At 39.2% G+C, this 21,175-nt stretch overlaps 1 protein-coding gene across 1 annotated transcript in view; it reads left to right on the forward strand.

The window, feature by feature from the left end:
• Positions 1–475: 475 nt before the first annotated feature.
• The window catches only part of LOC123983569 (rho GTPase-activating protein 44-like), a 38,348-nt gene continuing 17,648 nt past the window's right edge, over positions 476–21,175 (forward strand). The window contains exons 1-13 of the mRNA XM_046069826.1: positions 476–537; positions 4,355–4,394; positions 5,214–5,333; positions 5,744–5,820; positions 8,468–8,579; positions 9,529–9,605; positions 11,963–12,080; positions 13,392–13,460; positions 13,557–13,638; positions 14,979–15,106; positions 15,746–15,857; positions 18,882–18,963; positions 19,063–19,143. Of these exons, the coding sequence (XP_045925782.1) occupies positions 476–537; positions 4,355–4,394; positions 5,214–5,333; positions 5,744–5,820; positions 8,468–8,579; positions 9,529–9,605; positions 11,963–12,080; positions 13,392–13,460; positions 13,557–13,638; positions 14,979–15,106; positions 15,746–15,857; positions 18,882–18,963; positions 19,063–19,143 (1,160 nt within the window). The remainder of the gene's footprint in view (positions 538–4,354; positions 4,395–5,213; positions 5,334–5,743; positions 5,821–8,467; positions 8,580–9,528; positions 9,606–11,962; positions 12,081–13,391; positions 13,461–13,556; positions 13,639–14,978; positions 15,107–15,745; positions 15,858–18,881; positions 18,964–19,062; positions 19,144–21,175) is intronic.

Below are 21,175 nucleotides of genomic sequence, written 5' to 3' on the forward strand. Positions count from 1 at the left end.
ACCAGAAGAACAATAATCCAGCCAAGCCATGAGATAAAAGGTGTGTTTAGTGAGAGGAGGGAGGAAGTGAAAGGGTTACAGGGTTTTAAAGGTCAGGATCAGTGTCTTTTATATCTTTCTATCATCCACTTTTCTGCAGTTAGTGTGTGTGTGTGCTGTCAATCATATAACCATACAATCTATAAGTCTGTTTTTCTGCAATCCAAACTGTTGACATCAGAGAAAATAAAACAGAGAAAAGGACTCAGAGAGATGGAGAGATTGGTGAGTGATGAGAGAAAGAGTGAAAGGACCAGATAGTCAGGTCTCATTCTTTAGACTGCCCTCCCTCCCTCCCTCCTTCCCTCCCTCCCTCCCTCCCTCCTTCCCTCCCTCCTTCCCTCCCTCACCCTCCTTCTGTCACTCCGCTTTCTCCCCTTATTGTCACTCGGCTCCTGCCTGAAAACAGGGGGGATTCCTCCTGTCAGCAGGGGGCATGTGGAGGAGAAAGCTGCAGATTAGCAGGACTAGAGCCTCACGCAGGAACAGCACGGCTCTGTAAGTCCACATAGCCTCTGCGGGGCGCCTTCAATGGTGTTTGTATTTTGACTAAATTATAGTAAAGTCTGGTTTGTGTGAGGATACAATCTGAGGGGATGAGTTGTCTGTGTTGTTCAGGGAGTGAGGTAAGGCAGACTATGTTGGTTTGGGGTTTGTTGGCTGTTGATAAATACTTATTCTTAATATTATTATAAACCATTCATTTTATATTTAAAAATCCTAAATGTGGGGACTTAAAGTGTCACCAAACTACATACTTTTGTAGTAATTATAAGGAAAGTATGATATAATTATTTTATGTTCCTGCAGACAAATTTCACATTTTTAATGTTCATCTGTTTGTGATATTTCATTGTAAACTGAATATCTTTGGGTTTTTGACTGTTTGTCAAAAAACAAGATCTTTTAAGACGTCACATTGAGCTCAGTTTTACTAACATTTAATAGATTAATCAGAAAAAAACGATGAATTGATTATAAAAATAATCATTAGTTGCCCCCTTATACTCTTGATTACATTAACTGTGTATTTTTTCTTTCCCGGGAAAGTACCTTGAAAATGATTAGGTAATCACAGACTGGTAAAATAAAGATGCTCCAGATGCTCTGCAGCATTATTTCTCCAGATGCTCTTCAGGATTATTATTTTATTTAGGGTAAGTCCATCAATCAGTGACTGGAAGGACCTTTAATGAAGGCATTAAAATCTTTGCAAAGGGTAGCTTATTAGAAAATCATACCTTTGTTTTTCTTACTGTTTATTGCATTGCACAATTAGAAACAGAACACTTCCTCTCTATTCAGAACTTCTTCTACCTGTTTAACGAGACGTTTGTACCTCCAGGGCTCAAGAAGAAGTCCAGGTGATCCACACTTGTGCCTGGTGTTTATTAAGCTGTTGACAGGAGAGAGACAAAAAATTATAGTTTTTTTGTTGTGCACAGACAATCAGAAGTTTCAGGGATGAAACAGTGTTAGTGACTTTTGGTCTAAGAGCATGACTTCCAGAAATGCTCTGCCTTGTTAGTGTCAGCTGTTTAGGGTGAGAAAAGATGATAAATCACTGCACATGTATATTAATCTCTGAAATCAGTGGTTGAAAATGATACACCACATATTTTGTTGCCATATGCTCTAATTTTACGCCCAATAACCTGGTTGATTTCTGTGTCTGAAACCAGAGTTTGCTTGTGTCTTTTGACTCTGAAGACAAATGGCAATAAAGAGAATCTTAACGCTTAGATGCATTTAGGGAAAGCGAGGCCAGATTGCATTCTGATGTTTAATCAGTGTGAACAGAGCCTTTTCTGTAGCTTTGTGTTTTTAGTTTTAATGTTGCTGGCTCTGGTTTTTGTTCTCTGCTGAGCTATGTCATTGTCCTACTCTGAATGTCTGTGTTGTTAATTGTTTAACCTGCTGCTGCTACAACTACTGTAATGCATCTTGACTGGGAGAGAAGACGCTGTTTTTCATCTGCTGTGCTTGGACTAAAGTTGAGCAGTGACCACACTAGAGATTAAGTTTAGAGCTGCAACGATTAGTCGATTTAATCAATTAGTAAATTAACTAAATTAATCGACAACTATTTTTATTATTTAGAATGGATTTTCGAGCAAAAGCACCAAACATTTGTTGTTTTCACCTTCTTAAATGTGAGGATTTCATCTGTGTCATAAGTGAAAGCAAACTACGTATCTTTAGCTTTTGCACTATTGGTCAAATAAAGTAAGCAATTTGAATGCATCGCCTCGGGCTGTTGGAAATATAGCGAGCATGTTTCACAATTTATGACATTTTATTGACAAAACAATGAATTGATTAAATAATCCCATTGAAGTATATCACCAGGCTGTCATTTTTAACACATTACAGGGGTTTATCTTTTTGCCTGAAACTCAAACTTATATATATATTTACTTCATATCAACCTCTGTAATTGTACTTTAATTACTTAATACTGAGTTTATGTTTCTTCATATTGAAATTATACTACTTCTACTTCTGTTTACTGTGTATATTATATACCTGTCCTGGAACAAGAGGAAGGATCCCTCCTCTGTTTGCTCTTTCCTCCATTTTTCCTTTTTCCAATCACGTTTCTAAAGATAGAGGGTGCTGAATGTTGTACAATCACATAAAAGTGATGTATGGAACCTCCCAGATATGGTAGATATGAATATCAATATAAAAAATATTGATGGAAAAATCCGTGCAAGTAGATTATTAACCAGATGCACAGATTGGCAAACCATGCCTGTGGGTTCAACTTCATGACTTCAGCCCTTTCAGATGCAAGCTACGAGGAGGGTGCACTAATTTATCATTTGATAGTTTTATTATTTATTATCAACATGTACATTATCGTCAGCTATTTTCTTAGGAGAAATCACTGAAGATAGATTGTGCCCCTCGTGGTTTACATCCCATGGGGCTGTTTTAATAAAGCACAATTTATCAATCCGTGCTCTTAGCTTATTAATCCTTTCGCACAGATAAGAAAAAACTGTATCACATGACCCCTCGAAGGGCTTTGTAGTCTGTAGCCCTGTATATAAATACAGTAAAATTGACTATAGAGAATAAAAGGTTTCAGCAGTTTAAAACGCCAACGTTCCTTTAGAACCGACAATCCTGTTCATAAATACTGTACGTTAATAAATACCTATAATGATGATTATAGCTGCGTAAAACTACATTATAGTGTGTTATAAACCATTAAGGTTTATATACGCTAATAGGTGGAGTAAAGTTTTAATGAATGAGCTACAGGATGTACTTTGGTAGGGAAAATATGAAGTTTGTTGAAAGATATATAGAAAAATGTGTGTTTTTCCTGTAAATGTTAATAGGAAAAGGAAATAAGAAAAGATAGACATTTCTAAAAGTGTTGGCTATTAGAGAAGCACAATACACGATGAGTGCTTGATGCTTTTGCACCACGTTGGATCCAAGTATTACTGTAATATTCTCTGAAGGCCACAACACTCCAGGCAACATTTTTCTCCAGAGTACATCTTGTACCGTCAAGCTGTCAATGTCCATCGTTGCTGAAGGCAGCGACAGAGTCGATCAACGATGCTGTAACGCGCCTTAATGTCTGGACACGACTCACAGTCAATTTTCCAGAAGATAGCCTAAAGGAACTGATAATCTAATAAATGACACCGAAGGCTTTTGGGTTTGTGTCATAAGAAATGTTTTATTTAGATTGTCTGGAAATGAATCAACTATCTTTCTCGTATTTTCATCTAATAGAGTGAGGTTTTGTAATATTTAAGCAAATGGCAGTTAATCTATCAGCCGGTCATGGCTCTGTATCGTAGTGCATAGTGAGATTATTTAACCCTTAACTATCTTGATTTATGTTCCCTCACTGTTACTAAAATTCCAAGTCAAGGCAATTGTATCACAAGTGACACAAAAAAAGCATCTTTAACAATGAACAAAAGGGAGAAAGCTCAGGCAGAGGAAAAGATGAGGACAGTGGCTTGTCCATCTCTACATCCAAAAATCATCCTGTGTGACTGTGTTTTCTGTCATGTTTCCAACCTGAGACATTCTAGTTATACTTTTCCTCTGTATCAGCATGAGCCCCGTGAAACCGTTGAGAAAAATCAACATTCCTGTGAAATGATTAGCTCCAGGCTGCAACGGCAATATTATTTATTACATGCACAGAAATTCAGCAAGTAATTACATTGATTGAGCGGTATATGTGTATGTTGCCCCAGTTCCCACGATAACAAGTTTTGTGATTTAGCAATTTCCCCCTCGACTCTAACAGCCTCCTTTTTTTTCTTCTTCTCTCTTCCAGGGCTGAAAAAACAGAAGTACTAAGTGATGACCTTCTACAGGTATGAATCAAGTGTTTGTGTGCATGCCATTCCTCAGTATCTTCATGGAGGATGTTTGCTGCCTCTCACAGGAAACAATATCATTGGTGCAAAGCATTCAGTGTGCATTAAATTACTTTTTCAAATTACTTCAGGCAACATTAATGAGCGCTGAAATTAAACCTCTTTGTGAGAAAAAGGCTGAACGTCCCCACTGACTGACTCCGGGTGCAGCACCGTAATTGATCTGATTAATTCCACCCTCAGTGGCAGCGACATCAGTTCCACTGAGTTGGTTTAATAATGAAATGAGAGGCGTTTAAACCTGACATGCAATGGTCTTCGACTCAAAAGAACTTTGTTTTGATGCCAATAATTATGTATAGATATTTGTCCCCGTGGGGAAAAAGGTTTGCAGCACAATCACAAAGCATCACAGAAGTCACCGCTAGACATACACGTACTTTTACATGCACACATGCAAGGGGATAAGGTGCAAGTGCATTACCTTTTTAAGATCTTAATGGCTTGTAGAACAAATGAAAACTATAAAAGTACAGTTTGTCAGTCCACAGGTCCAATTTAAACTTATGGTTAACCACAATGCCAAATATTTTTAGAGACAGCTGCAGAGCTGTTCTATTTTTCATTAGACTTTATACTAGGTCGGGGCTTTAAGTGCCTGCATGTGCATGTCTGTAACTGCCAATGGGGATCTCCCAAAACTGACGCAATCTGTGTGTAAGGCGAGTGGAATGTGCATTTGCAGAGTAAGTGTGTGTGTGTGTCTGTTATCCACCACTCACCGAGGCCTGTCCCGTGTCTTTTCTTTCTTGTCAGGTGGAGAAACGTCTGGAGCTGGTCAAGCAGGTTTCCCACAGCACACACAAGAAGTTGACCGCCTGTCTGCAGGGCCAGCAGGGCGTGGATGTGGAAAAGAAGTCTGTCAGGTCACCCTCGGTGAGAAGCAACCCAGACTCAGGGGGGAAGAATCAATCCAAGAACATGTTAATAATAATATTACTGAAGTGCCGGGAGTATATGAGGCTCAGGAGAAGTGAGAACACCATGCAAATCTCTTATTTACATATCTCCTTCATCACAATTTCTTCACAATTCATTAAACTAATGGAGAATATCTAACAGTTTGAGAGAATAAAAGGACAGATTTTTCCTTCAACTCCTTCATGTGTATGTGTACAGATTGTGTGTGTCTTTGTGTGTGTGTGTGTGTGTGCTGCAGCATGGCTGTTTGTGCACGATTCATTTCATTTGTTAATTGCAGTTTTGTTTTTAGTGTTGAATGACACATTCAGCAGACTGCGATGGGTGATTCATCGATTGTGATATTTGTTCCTGTTTCTGTGCAGAAGAAGCTTCCTCTCACAACACTAGCACAATGTATGGTGGAGGGGGCGGCTGTGCTCGGCGACGAGTCTCTACTAGGGTGAGTGCACACACACACACACACACAGTAATTTACATTATCATTGATTATCAGTAACATTGGCTGTGTTTTCCCTTTCTAAGCGCTGGCATGGAAAGGGATGTTTTCATGACCCAGTGACCCTGAACTGATTTTCCAGAAGACAGTCAGATGAGGACAAACTGCGAAGTGTTCCATTTTTTTTCTACTTAGTGTGACCTTTAAATAACCAGGGAAGCCTCATTATAAGGTGGCCCTGAGAGCTCAATGCACTGCAACTTAAGAAAACACATTCAAGTAAACAAAACACAAGCAAATTTCTTTAATACGTTGATTAGCAACGTTTGCAACTGTCACAAAATAATTTTCCTTCGGGGATCAATAAAGTATTTCTGATTTCTGATTTCAATGTAGAAAGCATGTTAATTAACTTGATGACACAGCTTTAAGGAAAAAAAATCTTTGCAAAGTGGGAAAACACAACCAAATACAGAAACACGCTGCACACACAAGAGTTACAAAATACTTTGATTCACTAAATGAAATGAGCTAACAATGTAAGCTTTAACATTATCATTGCATGATTCAGATATTATGTGCCATTATTTTAATTGGGATGCTAATAACCAGCAAAACATGTGTCATAAACATTAAATATTTAGTTTTTGAATCAAACTCATGGATTATTTTGTCTCCGGGTCTTTGTCACTGAAATCAATCTCAGACACCTGCGATTGTTAGTTTGCCAGGTGAGCACAATCGAAAATATTAGATATTTCACGAAAACTTAAGTGTGATCATCGTACTGATTTGTGGCTGATTCAGAGCTGAGACGGGTTTGTGCAGGTAAAGGCATAATGAGGAAGGATGCTGCCAGACAAAATCATCGGCTTAAGAGAGCAGCTGCTAAACTGCCATTACAAAGCAGCGAACAGGTATTTGAAGCTGCCGGTGCCTCTGGAGTCTTGCGAACCTCAAGGCGTAGGATCCTCCAGAGGCTTGCAGTTGTGCATAAACCTAATATTCGGCCATCCCTTACCAATGCTCAGAAGCAGAAACGGTTGCAGTGGGCCCAGAAATACATGAAGACTAATTTTCAAACAGTCCTGTTTACTGATGAGTGCCGTGCAACCCTGGATGGTCCAGATGGATGGAGTAGTGGATGGATGGATGGAGAAGTGGATGGCCACCATATCCCAATAAGGCTGCGACGTCAGCAAGGAGGTGGTGGAGTCATGTTTTGGGCCTGAATCATGGGGAGAGAGCAGGTAGGCCCCTTTAGGGTCCCTGAAGGTGTGAAAATGACCTCAGCAAAGTATATAGAGTTTCTGACTGACCGCTTTCTTCCATGGTACAAAAAGAAGAACCGTGCCTTCCTTAGCAAAATCATCTTGATGAATGACAATGCACCATCTCATGCTGCAAAGAATATCTTTGTGTCATTAGCTGCTGGAGAGAAGTTCATGGTGTGGCCCACATCCTCCCCTGACCTCAACCCTATTGAAAACCTTTAGAGCATCTTCAAGCAAAAGATCTATGAGGGTGGGAGGCAGTTCGCAGCACAGCAGCTCTGGGAGCAAAGACATTCAAGCAGAAACTCTGCATAAACTCACAAGTTCAATGGATGCAAGAATTGCGAAGGTGATATCAAAGATGTCCTATTTTAACATGTAACTTGCCCTGTTAAGATGTGTTTGATTGAAATAGCTTTTGATTTCAGTAAAAATTACCACCTAATGCTGCAAGTTCAACAAATTACTATTTTCAGTTCTTTACAACCTATAAAATGTTTTTGCAACTCTGTTGTGCATAATAATTTGGAACAGTGCATTTTGAGTTTTTATTTTTGAAAAAATAAAACAAACCATTGGGTGATTTGTTAAATGAAATTTCGAGTTATACCCAAACTGTATGACTTGACTGTCATTTGTATTGACTAATTAGGAAAATCAGTGTAAAATATAATTTGCATAATAATTTGGAACGCAGTGTAAAAATCATGTTACTTGCATTGTTCGCTCATTTCCATTCACAAATTAATTAAACAGTTTGTAACTGATTTCCATTGTGTTTTGTGTGGCTTGTAGCATTTCAGTATTTGGTTGTGTTTTCTCACTATGCTGCACTTTCTCTAACCGCTTATGTCGAACTGAGGAAGCTGTTTTCTTAACTTTTTTTAAAATTTTATTTCCTTGTGTTTTGTCTAGTTTTCATGAGTTCTTAAGTTGCAGTGTGTTGAGCTCTCAGAGCCACCAGGTCAAATACAGGTGACGTCTGGATGACAATTAAAAAAAGTCTATGGAATAAATTCATCTCTGTTTTTATTTCTGAAAGAGAAAAATACAGGAAGTAAAAATGTCTTATGTGCTCATGTTGATGTCAAGCTATGTTTATATCCACCACTGTAGTGAATTAGACTGTACTACATCACCTTGCTGCTTTAATGCATACAGTAAATGTAAAGACATCACTGTTGTTTATTACAGAGTTTTAAAAGAAAGTACATAGATATATTCAGAAAACAAAACATGTAAAAGACATTGCATTATTCAGGAGAGCTGTGGTAGTGACAACCTCAGAGACCCACATTTCACATTGTGACGCATGCTCATTGTTTGATCACCCCCAACTGTTCATGGATGTTTCCTGGTCCTGTTGTCTGTTGCAGGAAGATGCTGAAGCTCTGCGGCGACACGCAGGACAAACTCGCTCAGGAGCTCATTTTGTTCGAGCTCACCATCGAGAGAGACGTCATCGAGCCTCTCTACGACCTTGCAGAGGTACAGAAACGACACTGTGTGATGACAGAGAATAAAAAACACAATGCACTCAAAGACAACACATTTCGGTAACTCAATGAAGAACAGAAACAAAAAGTAGTTAGTACAAGTAAAACAAGACAATAAACTGAGAAAGGGGCACAAAGTATAAATAAAATAACACATAAATACACGGGGTAACACATTTTCAGTATTAGAATAGTTGGAATATTCACTTCTTGTTGTGATAACGAAAAAGGAAAACAAGAGAACGTTCCCACAATAAAATGAAGAAAAGTACCTGACAGTAATTATCATCCACGAGTCCCATTTTTTTTAAGTTCAACTGCTCCAATCCCACTTTATGTATAAAGCACATTTAAAAACACCCAGGTTGACCAAAGTGCTGTACATTGACATGAATCCATCCATTAATAAATAAATAACAAATATGACCATAAAATAACAACAACATACAACTCTCAAACTGGGTTAAACGCCAAGGAGTAAAGGTGACTTTTTAGTGTGCTGGGGGCCAGCCTGACATGAAGAGGCAATTCATTTCACAGTCTCGGGGCCACAATTGAGAACCTGAATACCTTCAAAACACCCTCTTTGGTTTTTTGTATATTAAAAAAAAAATACAACACATGAGTCTGACCATTTTAAAACATGGGGGCAAAACAAGAGAAATAGTTGTTTTTAACCCATTAAAAGGAATAAGGCAAACCTGCACTTTAATCTCTCTGTTGAAAAGCATGGCTTTTCAGCATGGCAGCACACCTACATGAGCCTTATACAGGATGCACTGTACAATAGACTCATTCTGATTGCTCTGTAATTATCCAGTAAACGAATCTTCATGAGACCAAGGAACAGATGCAAAGCCTCTGACAATACTGAGTCTGTCTCTCGTCCTCTTTCACATCAACAAACAACAGACTGAAGGAAAAACTCTCTGTCCTCTCAGGTGGAAATCCCAAATATCCAGAAACAAAGGAAACATTTAGCAAAACTGGTCCTGGACATGGACTCTGCACGCACACGGTGAGTCTGTTACTACGTGTGACTTTATTTTGTGTTGTGAGAGAGAGACTTGGATGTGATCTGAGAAACTCCATCCCCCTGTGAATTGACTGGTCCTGAAGCTTCCCAGTGAATATAATTGAGATTTGATTGCACACAGTGAAGTTGTAACCACCGTGTGTCTGGACTAGCCAGCACTCCTCACACTACAGTCTGCTGTCAGAGTGTGAAAACCTTACTTAATGCCAGTTTCATTGGAACTTTTTTGGCTTAAAGTTTTGGCTGAAAGGCTCGTGATACATTGACAACAGTACGCCTACTCTCAGTGGAACATATCAACATATAAACCTTAAAAAAGGGAGCACAAACATTACATACACTCTCACAGCTGGTCACTGTAGATTTTATCAAACAAACAGGAGGAAATAGTGCATTTCTTGAGGGCTATTTTCAGCGGCGGATGAATCTACATGTCGTGCTCTAGTGAGTATTTGGGGCAGCAGGACGGTGTGTGTGGGACTGAGTCAAAATAAACTGCAGTGTGTGTGTTTATAGTGATGAAGGAACATGTCACCCAGTGCAACAGTGAGGCTCATTGATTTGTTTTAATTAGTTTTTGGACAACAATGGAGCTCTGCGGCACAGAGGATCTTGCTTACAATACTTGTTAGTAGATCAATCTGTGCTGATTTCTTGTTAATGACCCCTCAAGGCCTAAATAATTATTTTAACATTTATGTGTATTTCCAGTACAAAGGCAACAATTATATCATTGATTCCTGGATAGCTTTGTTGGTAAGTTGATGTTTTGAAATCTGGAAGCGAGAAGAAGAAAAAAACACTGCTTAATGTCTTTTTATTGGACCCTCCCTGCCTGGAAAATGCCCAGATGTCTCTAAAACTCCACTTCCAAGTTTGTAAATCAGGTTTTCTGAGAGTCTACAGCCATGCTAATGTCAACATGCTCACAAAGACAAAGCTAACAGGCTGATGTTCAACCAGTTTAATGTTTACCATGTTCACAAGTACTGCTTTTGGAGGCATTTGGTCAAATTTAAATTTGTAACCCAACTAATAGCTGCTGCATATATATATATAATATGGACCCACATTGCCATCGATAGAGCTGCTAGCATGGCTACAAATGTGTAGCCTCCATGCCTAGTCTGGGTTTTTTTACAGGCCGAGTAGTTCTCCTCATGACTAGATTACTTTAAATGATCCTCTTTAATAATATCATGTTTTTTAAGGTGAATTTAATTCTGCAAATAATAAAGATTAAAAGTTCCCCGTGGAGTTTTTGACCTCTAACAACACTAAGCTGGTACGGCCACGGGTAATAGTAATAATAAAAATCTTTATTTACAGTGCTTTCACAAGTGAAAATACAATAACACATATAAAACGGTTAACAAGATAAAAGCAAAAAAAATACAGTTAAAGAAAGACGCAAAGAAATTCAGTAATGTGCCAGAAAATACAGCAAAGAAGATGCTAGCAAACATGTAAAACAATCCGTGATTTAAAATACCTAAACAACATTTTTTATGATGAACACATTTGTTAGAGCTCCAGAATTCACACAAACTGTTTTGGTGGGAAACACTGAATGTAAGCTTTTGTTTATTTAAAAGAAAACTCCACAGGGTGTGTTTAAGTAAAGAACAATGATAACTGTAGACTATTAAAGATGATATAATGTTTTTGTTGTCTTTCTGGCTCAAAAGCTGCAAAACCTTCTGCAGCTCAACATATTTCAGTGTTGAATATGTTTAAACTTCTTTAGGACAGGTGTGAAATCCTTGACTTCGCTGGAATCATCATGTCACTGCAGATTTTGCTCCCTTCCAATCGGGAAGTTTTCTAATTCGCTGAAACGTACACTTTCTTCGCCACACTTTCTTTGTGCTGCTTCACTGTCATTTTAATGTCAGGGACATGGAGAAATGTGATTTTCCTCACTGCAGTCCAGTCAGTCTGTTTTTTTTTTTTGTTTTTTTTTTGGGTGACCCAAATCTGAGACAATTTTTCCCATCATGCTGCTGAGCTCCTCTGGCAGCGCGACATATTATCTCCACGCCGAGAGACACAACTCAGACAGAAAGTCTCAAACAGACAGGGAACAGGAGAGACAGAAAATAGCTTAAATTGAATGAATGAGGATATATAGTCTAGAGTTTTTCAGAATTTGCCATGAGTAGCTGTCAGATTTTGTTGTCAGTGATTATCACTCTGAGGAACAAAGGTTTTAAGCTGCTGAAGGAGAATTAAAAAATGTCTGTGTGGTTTAACATGCTGTGTTTATCAGTTAGGCAAACTTTCAGGATGTCTGCTTATTCTAACAATGTTCTAACAAAAAAACAATGTTTTGCTGCCAGGTTTTATCAATCCACCAAGTCTTCAGGACTGTCCAGCAACCTGCAGCCAGGAGGAGCCAAGGCCGACCACCTCAGGGAAGAGATGGAGGAGGCAGCCAACCGCATGGAGATCTGTCGAGTCAGTGATCGCCTTCACAATAACTTCACTGTTTATTTCCATTATGCTATAAATTAAATGGCTTTTCTTTCAGGTAATCTTAAATGTCGGGGATCCATTTGGTTAGAACTGCTCTAATCTTGATCTCTTATCAATGGTTCAAATTACTATTTGTAATGTGAAAGAAGTGGCTTTATTTTTTATACTCGGTGGTTCTCTTCAGCTCTACGTAGCGTATTAGCATCTTTCAGCTTATTGGTTTTACTTTGTTGTCCCAACTTAACTGTTTTGGGACGCTCTCACCGTTGTTCCCTGCAGCAGCTGACAGACACAGTTAGAGACTAGCTGGTGAACATAGTGGAGCATTTACCAGCTAAGGAGCCAGATTATTTCTCATGATTTGTGGAGACCAAAGACAGAGCTAAAACAACATCAATGTGCACTTTCATGATTCTCAAAACCTACATAAAATGGATTTCAATTAAATTTCTTGGAAGGTTTAGACATTAAAGGAAATAAAGCACCATTTGCCCATAATTAGTTTTGCTTTCTTTGAGCGTTTTCCATCTTTAACTTCTCTGCCCTACACCTAAACAGCTCTTGTTTGGCTAAACACGCCCAACTCAGATAAACAGGTGTGGTCAGAGTAAGGAGAGATGGAAAATATGAAGCGCTGGGGCTCTCCAGGACCTGCAGTGGGCACAGCTGTTAGGCTATATATTTTTATTCCACACCGTTTTCCTATGAATGTTTGCCAAATCCCTGTAGGTGCGGCCTGTTTCCCATGCGTTACTATAACTCTTTAACACATAATGGAATTGCAACTGCATTTAGACGACACATGCACCTGTCAACTCTGAGCAATCCTGCCTCTCAGAAAGACTATACATTTAAATTTTGGACAGGTCATCCTTGTGCTAAGCCCTATTATTCACAGGATTTAGATATTATGCAAAAATCAAAATCTTGTTAATTTTGTTTCACATCCAAATACAGATAAACATGCCATGATGGAGGTGACACATTTAATTGATAACAGTTTGACCTTTCATACGGTAGCAGGAAACTCACTCACTTACTCACACAGGTGTAACAAAAAACATTTTTGAAGACTCAGCTCTATTAAGTGTCCTAGTGAGCTAGCATGCACAATCCAGGACCCAAGAGCCTGCGGCTATCATTAGTGTAATTAATTTCACCTGTGCATTTCCTACTATAAAAAAATGTCTGCATTGAAAAGGGTCCTTAAAGCACATGTTTTATGTTTGTATAATAGTATTCTGCCTTCCTCATTGCTCATGTTTAAATGTTATAAATGTTATTTTTCCCCAGGATCAGTTATCAGCAGACATGTACAGTTTTGTGGCCAAAGAAATTGACTATGCAAGCTACTTCCAGACAGTAAGTACATCTCTCCAGACTGTGGCATTAATGAAGGAACAATAATATTTTGCTTGTCCATCAGCAGACTCTCTGATCTCTTTCTGTCTCGTCTAGCTGATAGAAGTCCAGGCGGAGTACCACAGGAAGTCATTAGAGCTGCTTCAAAGTGTTCTGCCTCAGATCAAAGCTCATCAGGGTGAGTTTGAGACCAGCAGACAAAGAGACGAACACTCATGATGCAGTCTTTTTTTGAGTGTTATTGTTTTCCTTCTCTTACTGCATCCTTTGGCTCTGCTGCAGTTCACATCACAATGAGAACCTGTCCAAATGCATTTGCATGTGTTTATGATTGCTTGGAAACTATTTGTGTTCCTGTTGTTGGAATTTACTAGGTTCTCAGCAATAGAATAAATACGGTCAATGCAAGTGAAAGGTGGACCTTGTCTGTACTTCCTCAGCCAACATGTTGGGGTTTTTTTTAGGTTAAAGCACCTAAAAACTTGGTTTCAGATCTGAAGTTTTTGTCTATAGCATTAAATATTTGTGACTAAATAAGCAACAAAGTTATTTTATCACAGCAGCTTATTTTATCACATCAGGACTGTGGATCCTTTGTTCTTGTAGGCTACCTGTGCAGGTGCAGGGCTGTGCTCAGTTCTATATGCCCGGCGAGAATTGTATGCACCTCAAAGTACTGTTTGAAAACAATATCTTCTTTGTGGGGTTCATCAATGGTTTAAATGATTCGAAGTAGATATTTCATGAATGTTTAGTCATTACTTATTACACTTAGTAGAAGAAGCAAAAAATATGGTGATAATGTGCACAAATGTGTAGCAATTTATGCAGAACGGGTTTTACTATATGATAGTAGGCTGTGTATTATTTTAATTAAATACAGGCAAATAGAAATTATGTTGCCTTTCAGTTTGTGGTTTACGATTTACTAATGTGTGCTTTAATGGTAGCTGCCGTGACGTCGTTCAGCTGCTTCATTCTAAAGTTAGGGGTAAATATTTTTTATCTGAGTTCACAAGTAGGAACTCCGACTTCAACCGTTGTTTCATGGTACTTTTTCTAGTTGGAAGTCAGAAATTTACGAGTTGGTAGAGTTTGTCCAGGGCTGAGTCCTTATCACAACGGCCCGGGTTCGAGTTCAGCTTGTGGCCCTTTGCTGCGTTGCATCTACCCTCTCTCAATCCTATCTCCACTATCTGAAATAAAGGCCAAAAAGATCTGATTGGTCCGTATAAATATGTGACAGCACCTTTTTCCAACAGAGCCCCGCCCCCTTCGAACTAGTGAGAAGAGCACCGCCAAAACCCCCACAAATACATAAATCTCTCATGCAGAAGAACCAGTATTGAAAGCATCTGAATAAGAAAATAGGTTTTTGGTCCCTTTTTTAAGCTTAGCCAGAAAATATATAGAATAAGCATCTGCAGCTAATTATTCAGTGAAATTTAACCGCATCACAAAAGTAGAGTTGGTGCTGTGTTTTGTGCATGTTTGTGTAACTGTGTGTGTGTTTGACAGAGACCTGGGTGGAGAAGCCGTGCTACGGGAAACCATTAGAGGAGCACTTAGCGCTCAGCGGGAGAGATATTGCCTTTCCCATCGAGGCCTGTGTCACCATGCTGCTGGAATGTGGCATGCAGGAGGAGGTCAGACTGCACAACAAACACACTGCATCCGTCCATCTACATTACATTACAGTAATTAGACAGTAATTAGATGTTTGTTGAACGTCATAGATAATGTTTTGGTATGGCTGCAGAGAATTTCATCTGAAGCTGATGATCAAATGAAGTACTCATTATGCAGAATGGCCCCTTTCAGACTGTAAAATTATATACTGGAAAACATTACATAATTGTAGTACTTTATTATTAATGCATTATAATTGTTAATGCATTACCGTGTAAGCAGTATGATCTTGTAGCTGGTTGAGGTGGAGCTATTTTAAACTACTTGGGTGGTTGAATGTGACATATTTATTATTAGTAGTAGCAGTAGTTAATGACCAAGTACTGTAATTTATACTTCAGTAGGTTTGTCATGGTAATTTTTACTTTTACTTGAGTAAAGATTTACAATACTCTACTCACCACTGGGAAGGAGATACTGTAGCAGTGTAGTAGTTGTTATTCTTTTAGGCTGCATACAGCGTCAAACACGGTTAGGGCTGCCTACACTGACATGTCCCCCCCCTGTTCCCAGTAGGAATTAGACCCGTGTATATCATTTCATGACTGTGGGAGTAAAGTGAAGTCTAACTCATGCTGACACATTTTGTGTCCCAGGGTTTGTTCAGAGTTGCTCCTTCGGCCTCCAAACTGAAGAAGTTGAAGGCGTCTTTGGACTGTGGGGTGCTAGATGTTCAGGAGTACTCGGCAGACCCACATGCCATCGCAGGTAAGCTATCTACCTTCACTTCCTCACAGAGTAAGGGGAAAATTGTTGTGGGAATGGACATCATAATAAAGCCGCTGGTCGCCTTCATCAAAGAAATCCCTAACACTTTATATGTACATATTTTATATATATTTATATTTTATGTTTATTTCTCTTGCACATATCGCTGATTCTGCTGTTGTCATTCGAAACCTCAGCAGTGAATTCTTATCAAAGGGCCACACATGAGTTAAAAGATCACTTTAGACCTGATTAGGATTCAGTTCACTTCTCGGCTGCAAGAAAAACAAAACTGTGTTTGTCCATTTCTTCTGTATATCTGCTGTTTTATTAGAGGTGTTCAATAAACAATCACAAAAATGTCTAGTGCTAAATTCCAAATCTAACCGGGATTAGTGTCAGACACATTCTTCATCTTCTGCGGAGGCTGCACCAAAAACAAGATCTCTTTTCGTGGCGTCTTTTTGCTGCTGTCACTGATTTTCTTTTAAACCAGAACCATGACAAGACTACAAAAGAAGGAAAAGCTTTCAAGCTTTTATGATGCCGTTATTGATCTCTCTCTTATTTTATTTTTTTATTTATATAAGGTTGGAGCTTGTTTACTGCAGCTGACTGCTGCATAATGCTGTTCTCAGATGACACACTTGTATCTCCAAAATAACAACTTTTAAGGAGCTATAATAATAATAATAATAATTTTTACCTCACTAAAGAAGCCCTCGGGGACCTTTAAGCTGCTCCATTGTAATTATTGCTCTAATGTTATTACAACAGGAGTATTTCCCGATTTAAAAAGCAAAACAACCAGATACATTTTACCAACTGTAACACCTTTGTGGTTTATTGTCTTGTACTGTTACTAGAGTAATTGTCTATACATAGGACGCACAAAAAGAAAAGGATTCTCTAAACACAAAACCCAATAAAAAGCAATGATTGTTTATTAAGAATTAAGGGTTTGGAACGGGTTTAACCATTTATTAGAGGTGGGGGCCGCACACTCTACCAGAGAGACCATCAAACTTGATGCGACAGTATATCCAGATTTCAGTGAAGAAAACCTTTTTGTTAAACATTTATTTAAGTTTTGTGGAAGATATTTCTGAACGACAATTATTGGGCTTCATGCATGAACAGATTCATTCTTAAGTAGCACGTATTTTAGAAAATTTGGCATTCATCAGTTTACTCGTACTTAGTTTTCTGTTACAGTAGGCACAAACAAAATTTGCGTCTGTTGTACTACGAGATAGTCGGCTTTTCTCAGACAAAAAACCCGTCTGTATTATCATTATTATCATGGCTTGCCAGTTTACAGAGATTTTATGATTTTATTGGTATATTTCAGAATAGCAACTTCTACATTTCAGTTGTAGAAAATTATAAAGACCCTTTATACAGGTATCTGTCAAGTATCGTCCTCTGTTGCACCCGGCAGTTTAACTTTAACTAACTTAAAGCTCAGCGCTGTGAAGTTTCCTTATTTTAACTCTTTGGTAGCATTTTTTGTGAATGAAACTTTCTCACAAACAGAACAGGAAGCTTTACGTGGCAATTTTAGGGTCGCCAATCATGCTAATGATCAAACCTTATGAACGAGCACTTCCTCATGAAGAGGTGGAATTCATCAGGGTAAAACAAGTGATTTACATTTAGATTTTGCATCCTGAATGAATGCATGACAGTTTCTATTTGAACGCTGGTAAAAGTTGAAACTGGTAATTTAAAAAAAGAACAAGCCGACTCCACATACAGTACTCCTGCTCCTCTACATGTGAGTGCAAATGTGCATGAAAACCACTAAAGCTGGAGATGGCGCATAGATAAGATGCTTGCCTTTGGTGTGGGAGATTCCCACTGTGAGACATCCCACCATTGTGTCCCTGAGTAAGACACTTAACCCCTAGTTGCTCCAGAGGCGTGCGACCTCTGACATGTATAGCAATTGTAAGTCGCTTTGGATAAAAGCATCAGCTGAATCAATAAATGTAAATGTCAGCTGTCTACTGGAGCATGTGGAGTAGGAGAGAGATGGATCTTAGTTGATCCCAAATTAAACTGGGTTAGCTCTAACAGCAAATCTAATTTGTGAGCCTGTCCCATTGGGGGTGGTGGCCAGCGGTTCATCTCACATCAGCCTCAATGAAGACCAGCAGGGTTTTTTTTTGTAAATATAGCAAACTAGAGGAGCGTCTACTGTAGTTTCAACATAATTCCCTGCATGTAATGTGTTTATTTAGCACCAACCACCAACAACATGCCTGTATATACACTGAACCAGACACACAGACACACAGCCTCCAATCTGTCTCCCAGTGAGGGACGCCCTGACTCTGTTGTTTGTCATCCATCCCACGCATCCCCGGGGGAAATGAGCGCAGCAGACCAGAGAGAGAAGAAGACGAGTCAGAGAGAAGCTCAGTCAGCCGTCGCCTTCCTCGTCAGCACTGGAAAATTTCACCCACTAGTTCTGATCAAATAGTGTTCGGAAATAGTTTTTGTTTATTTTAAAGTGCTTGTTGTACTTGTGTAGGTGGGGAGTTATAATGGTGTCTCATTTCCGAGTGAGTCATGGGAGAAAGATTTTTTTGCAAGCACATAACTATATATTACCAGAAATTACCATCATGCAAAGAATCATTTAATTGTATTTGTGTGTTTTATATTTTCCATCCTCATGCCAAGACTAGTGGAAGTAGATAAACAGTGATGGTGATGTGACAACTGAGCGGGCCATAGCATTCAGATAACGGTGGCCGAGTTATACCTTAAGTATATGCTCTTTGCTTGGATGAAAGTAGGATTTAAAGGCAGCTTAAGGGAAGTTACGGAGGGGCGAGAGAATGGCTTTGCATGTCAGAAGGCCCAGTTCATTTATGACAATGCAGACTGATACCCACTGCAGAGCCCAGAGATGGGTCATTTAACACCGGGCTTCCATAGGAATGCCCAGGAATATCCACATTATATATGCATTGTATGTGGACAAATGCATTTATCTCATTATTTTGTTCTCTCCAGGAGCTTTGAAGTCCTACCTGCGGGAGCTCCCTGAGCCTTTAATGACATACGAACTCTACAACGACTGGATCCAGGCCTCCAAGTCCGTATCTTTTCAGTATCATGTTGTTGTTGTTTGTGATGATCTGCCTTTCTTTAGAACTTCAAGTTTTTACATGTTCAACCTCTTTTTGTCCTGCAGCATTCAAGATCAAGACAAGAGACTGCAGGCTCTCCTCAACGCCTGTGAGAAACTACCCCCAGCCAACAACAGCAACTTTAAGTGAGTCAGTGTTTCCATGTTTCACTCCTTGTGGTCCTCTCCTGGGCCCTGTTTCTTCAAATGTGGCTTCATTTATCCAGGCCACCATCGAAGTGAGCCAGCTAAAATGATTAGTTCAGTCTTCAGACAGCTCTCGCTTTGCACAAAGCTGTCTGGTTCTTGACTATCGTACTGTAAGTAGGACTAATGTGCTGTGGGTTCTGGGTGAATAAAGCCTTTTTTTCAAATTAAAAAACATTGCTGACTCAGCAACCACGTCAAACTGCTCAGCCCAGTTCACTCCAGCAGAAAATATTTGCATTCTGGAAGAATTCAACACTCAGCAAAGAGTCTAACAAGACAAAACACTAACAGTAGCACAAAATCTAATCTCAGTTCACTAAATGAACTCCCTTGCACCACCTAACTTGCAGTTGAACCACTGCAACTTAGCCTGCGGGTAGGGTGGCTAACTTTAGAAACTTAGTTTGAATCCTTATGTTGGATCACAGAGGATCAGGCTGAAGTGTATTGACCGCTGGTAGGATTTTTACCCAACAGATTTGAGGTTTTCCGTCAGTTGATTCTTAATACTAATTCATAATTTAGAGTCTCCAGAAAAAAATAAAGGTTTGTGTCAAATCATCAATCATATAAACGTTTGTAGAACGTGGCCCTGTTCTCCCTCTTCCTTCCCTCAGACTTTCTCTTCACTCTTTAGTGAAACCTTTCGCCCATCAGTTTGTTTCCTCAAATCAAGAGTTTCAGTGAACTGAAGAAAAATCCCTCCATGCTTCCATGAGGCTGGTTCGTCGTGTGCTTCTAATCGACACCTGACAGAAAAAAACACTGACCTCTGTGTGAAATGGTGCTGAGAAAGAGGCCTTTTGGCTGAGGTGTTGCTGTATATGCTGCCTGATTAAGACGAGCCGTGGATATCTGCAGAAGGGCTTGTCTCGTGATCAAAAGGAAAGAGGAGGAGAGGCACGACGAGGGAGAGGGAAAGGGATGGGAGAGAAATTGAAAGAGCAAGATACTGCAGCACTTGTCAGTGTCATCATCAAATCGCACAAATAAGGCGTATTTTTAGACAGTCCTCCTCTGAGAAGACCTGTCAGACCTGTCCAGATGATTGCTGCTCGCTGGAATGAGCTGCCTGATGTTCATTCAACTGTAGGAGCTCAGGATGAGTCATTCAGCTCAGCTGCTCTCGGAGAGCCACAGAAACACACTGGCCCATTTTTGTATCTTAGGAAATCCACAAAGAGACTGAAATATAGTAATGATAGTTTGCTGTAATAATAAGCTTTGCTCAGTACGGTCTTCCAGTTCTAACCATGACCACGACACCTACATACAGTATAAGTCTTGGAAATTTACCTTTTATTTTAACCTAAGAGAATCAGGGTGGGAAACTTGGACCTGGATTAACGAGTACAGCTCATTACCAGGCAGAGATCAAAATTAGAGAAAGGCAATTCAAACAGGCAAACGAATTCAATAGGAAGCAGGTAACGTATGGAATCCAAATGAACCACAAGAACTAGGGAAGTAAAATAAAAAAAAACACAGAACAAAACACTAGGAGTGCCAGGAAAAGATAACACAGGGACGAACGCTGAGACAAGGGAACGTACAACATCGTTACGGAGACCTGCCCCATAAACATCGGCAGGTGGTCCATGTTCCAGCGCAAGACTCTGGCAAGATGAGAGGAGGTGGACTGTGTTTTAAATCGATGATGCTTGGTGCACAAAAGCAGTCAAGATCGACTTATCGTTTATTGTGAAGATGAAACTTTCATATTATCATCTGTTTGCTGCTGTTTACATTCACCCCAAATGCAAATTCAAAAATGCACTGTGGAAGGCTCAGGATGTTTACATGTCTGTATATATGTATATAAATAACTGTATTGTTTTATTTTATTTTAAATGTTACCATATTTTAATAGGCCTACACTTAATTATTATGTTGTGCTTGTAGCACAAAGGGACTACAAATTTCATTTTGTTATGCAGCCTTGTGCTGTATAATGACAAATAAACAACCT

The sequence above is a fragment of the Micropterus dolomieu genome, linkage group LG14 (genome assembly GCF_021292245.1).
Source record: "Micropterus dolomieu isolate WLL.071019.BEF.003 ecotype Adirondacks linkage group LG14, ASM2129224v1, whole genome shotgun sequence".
Classification (NCBI taxonomy): Eukaryota; Metazoa; Chordata; class Actinopteri; order Centrarchiformes; family Centrarchidae; genus Micropterus; species Micropterus dolomieu.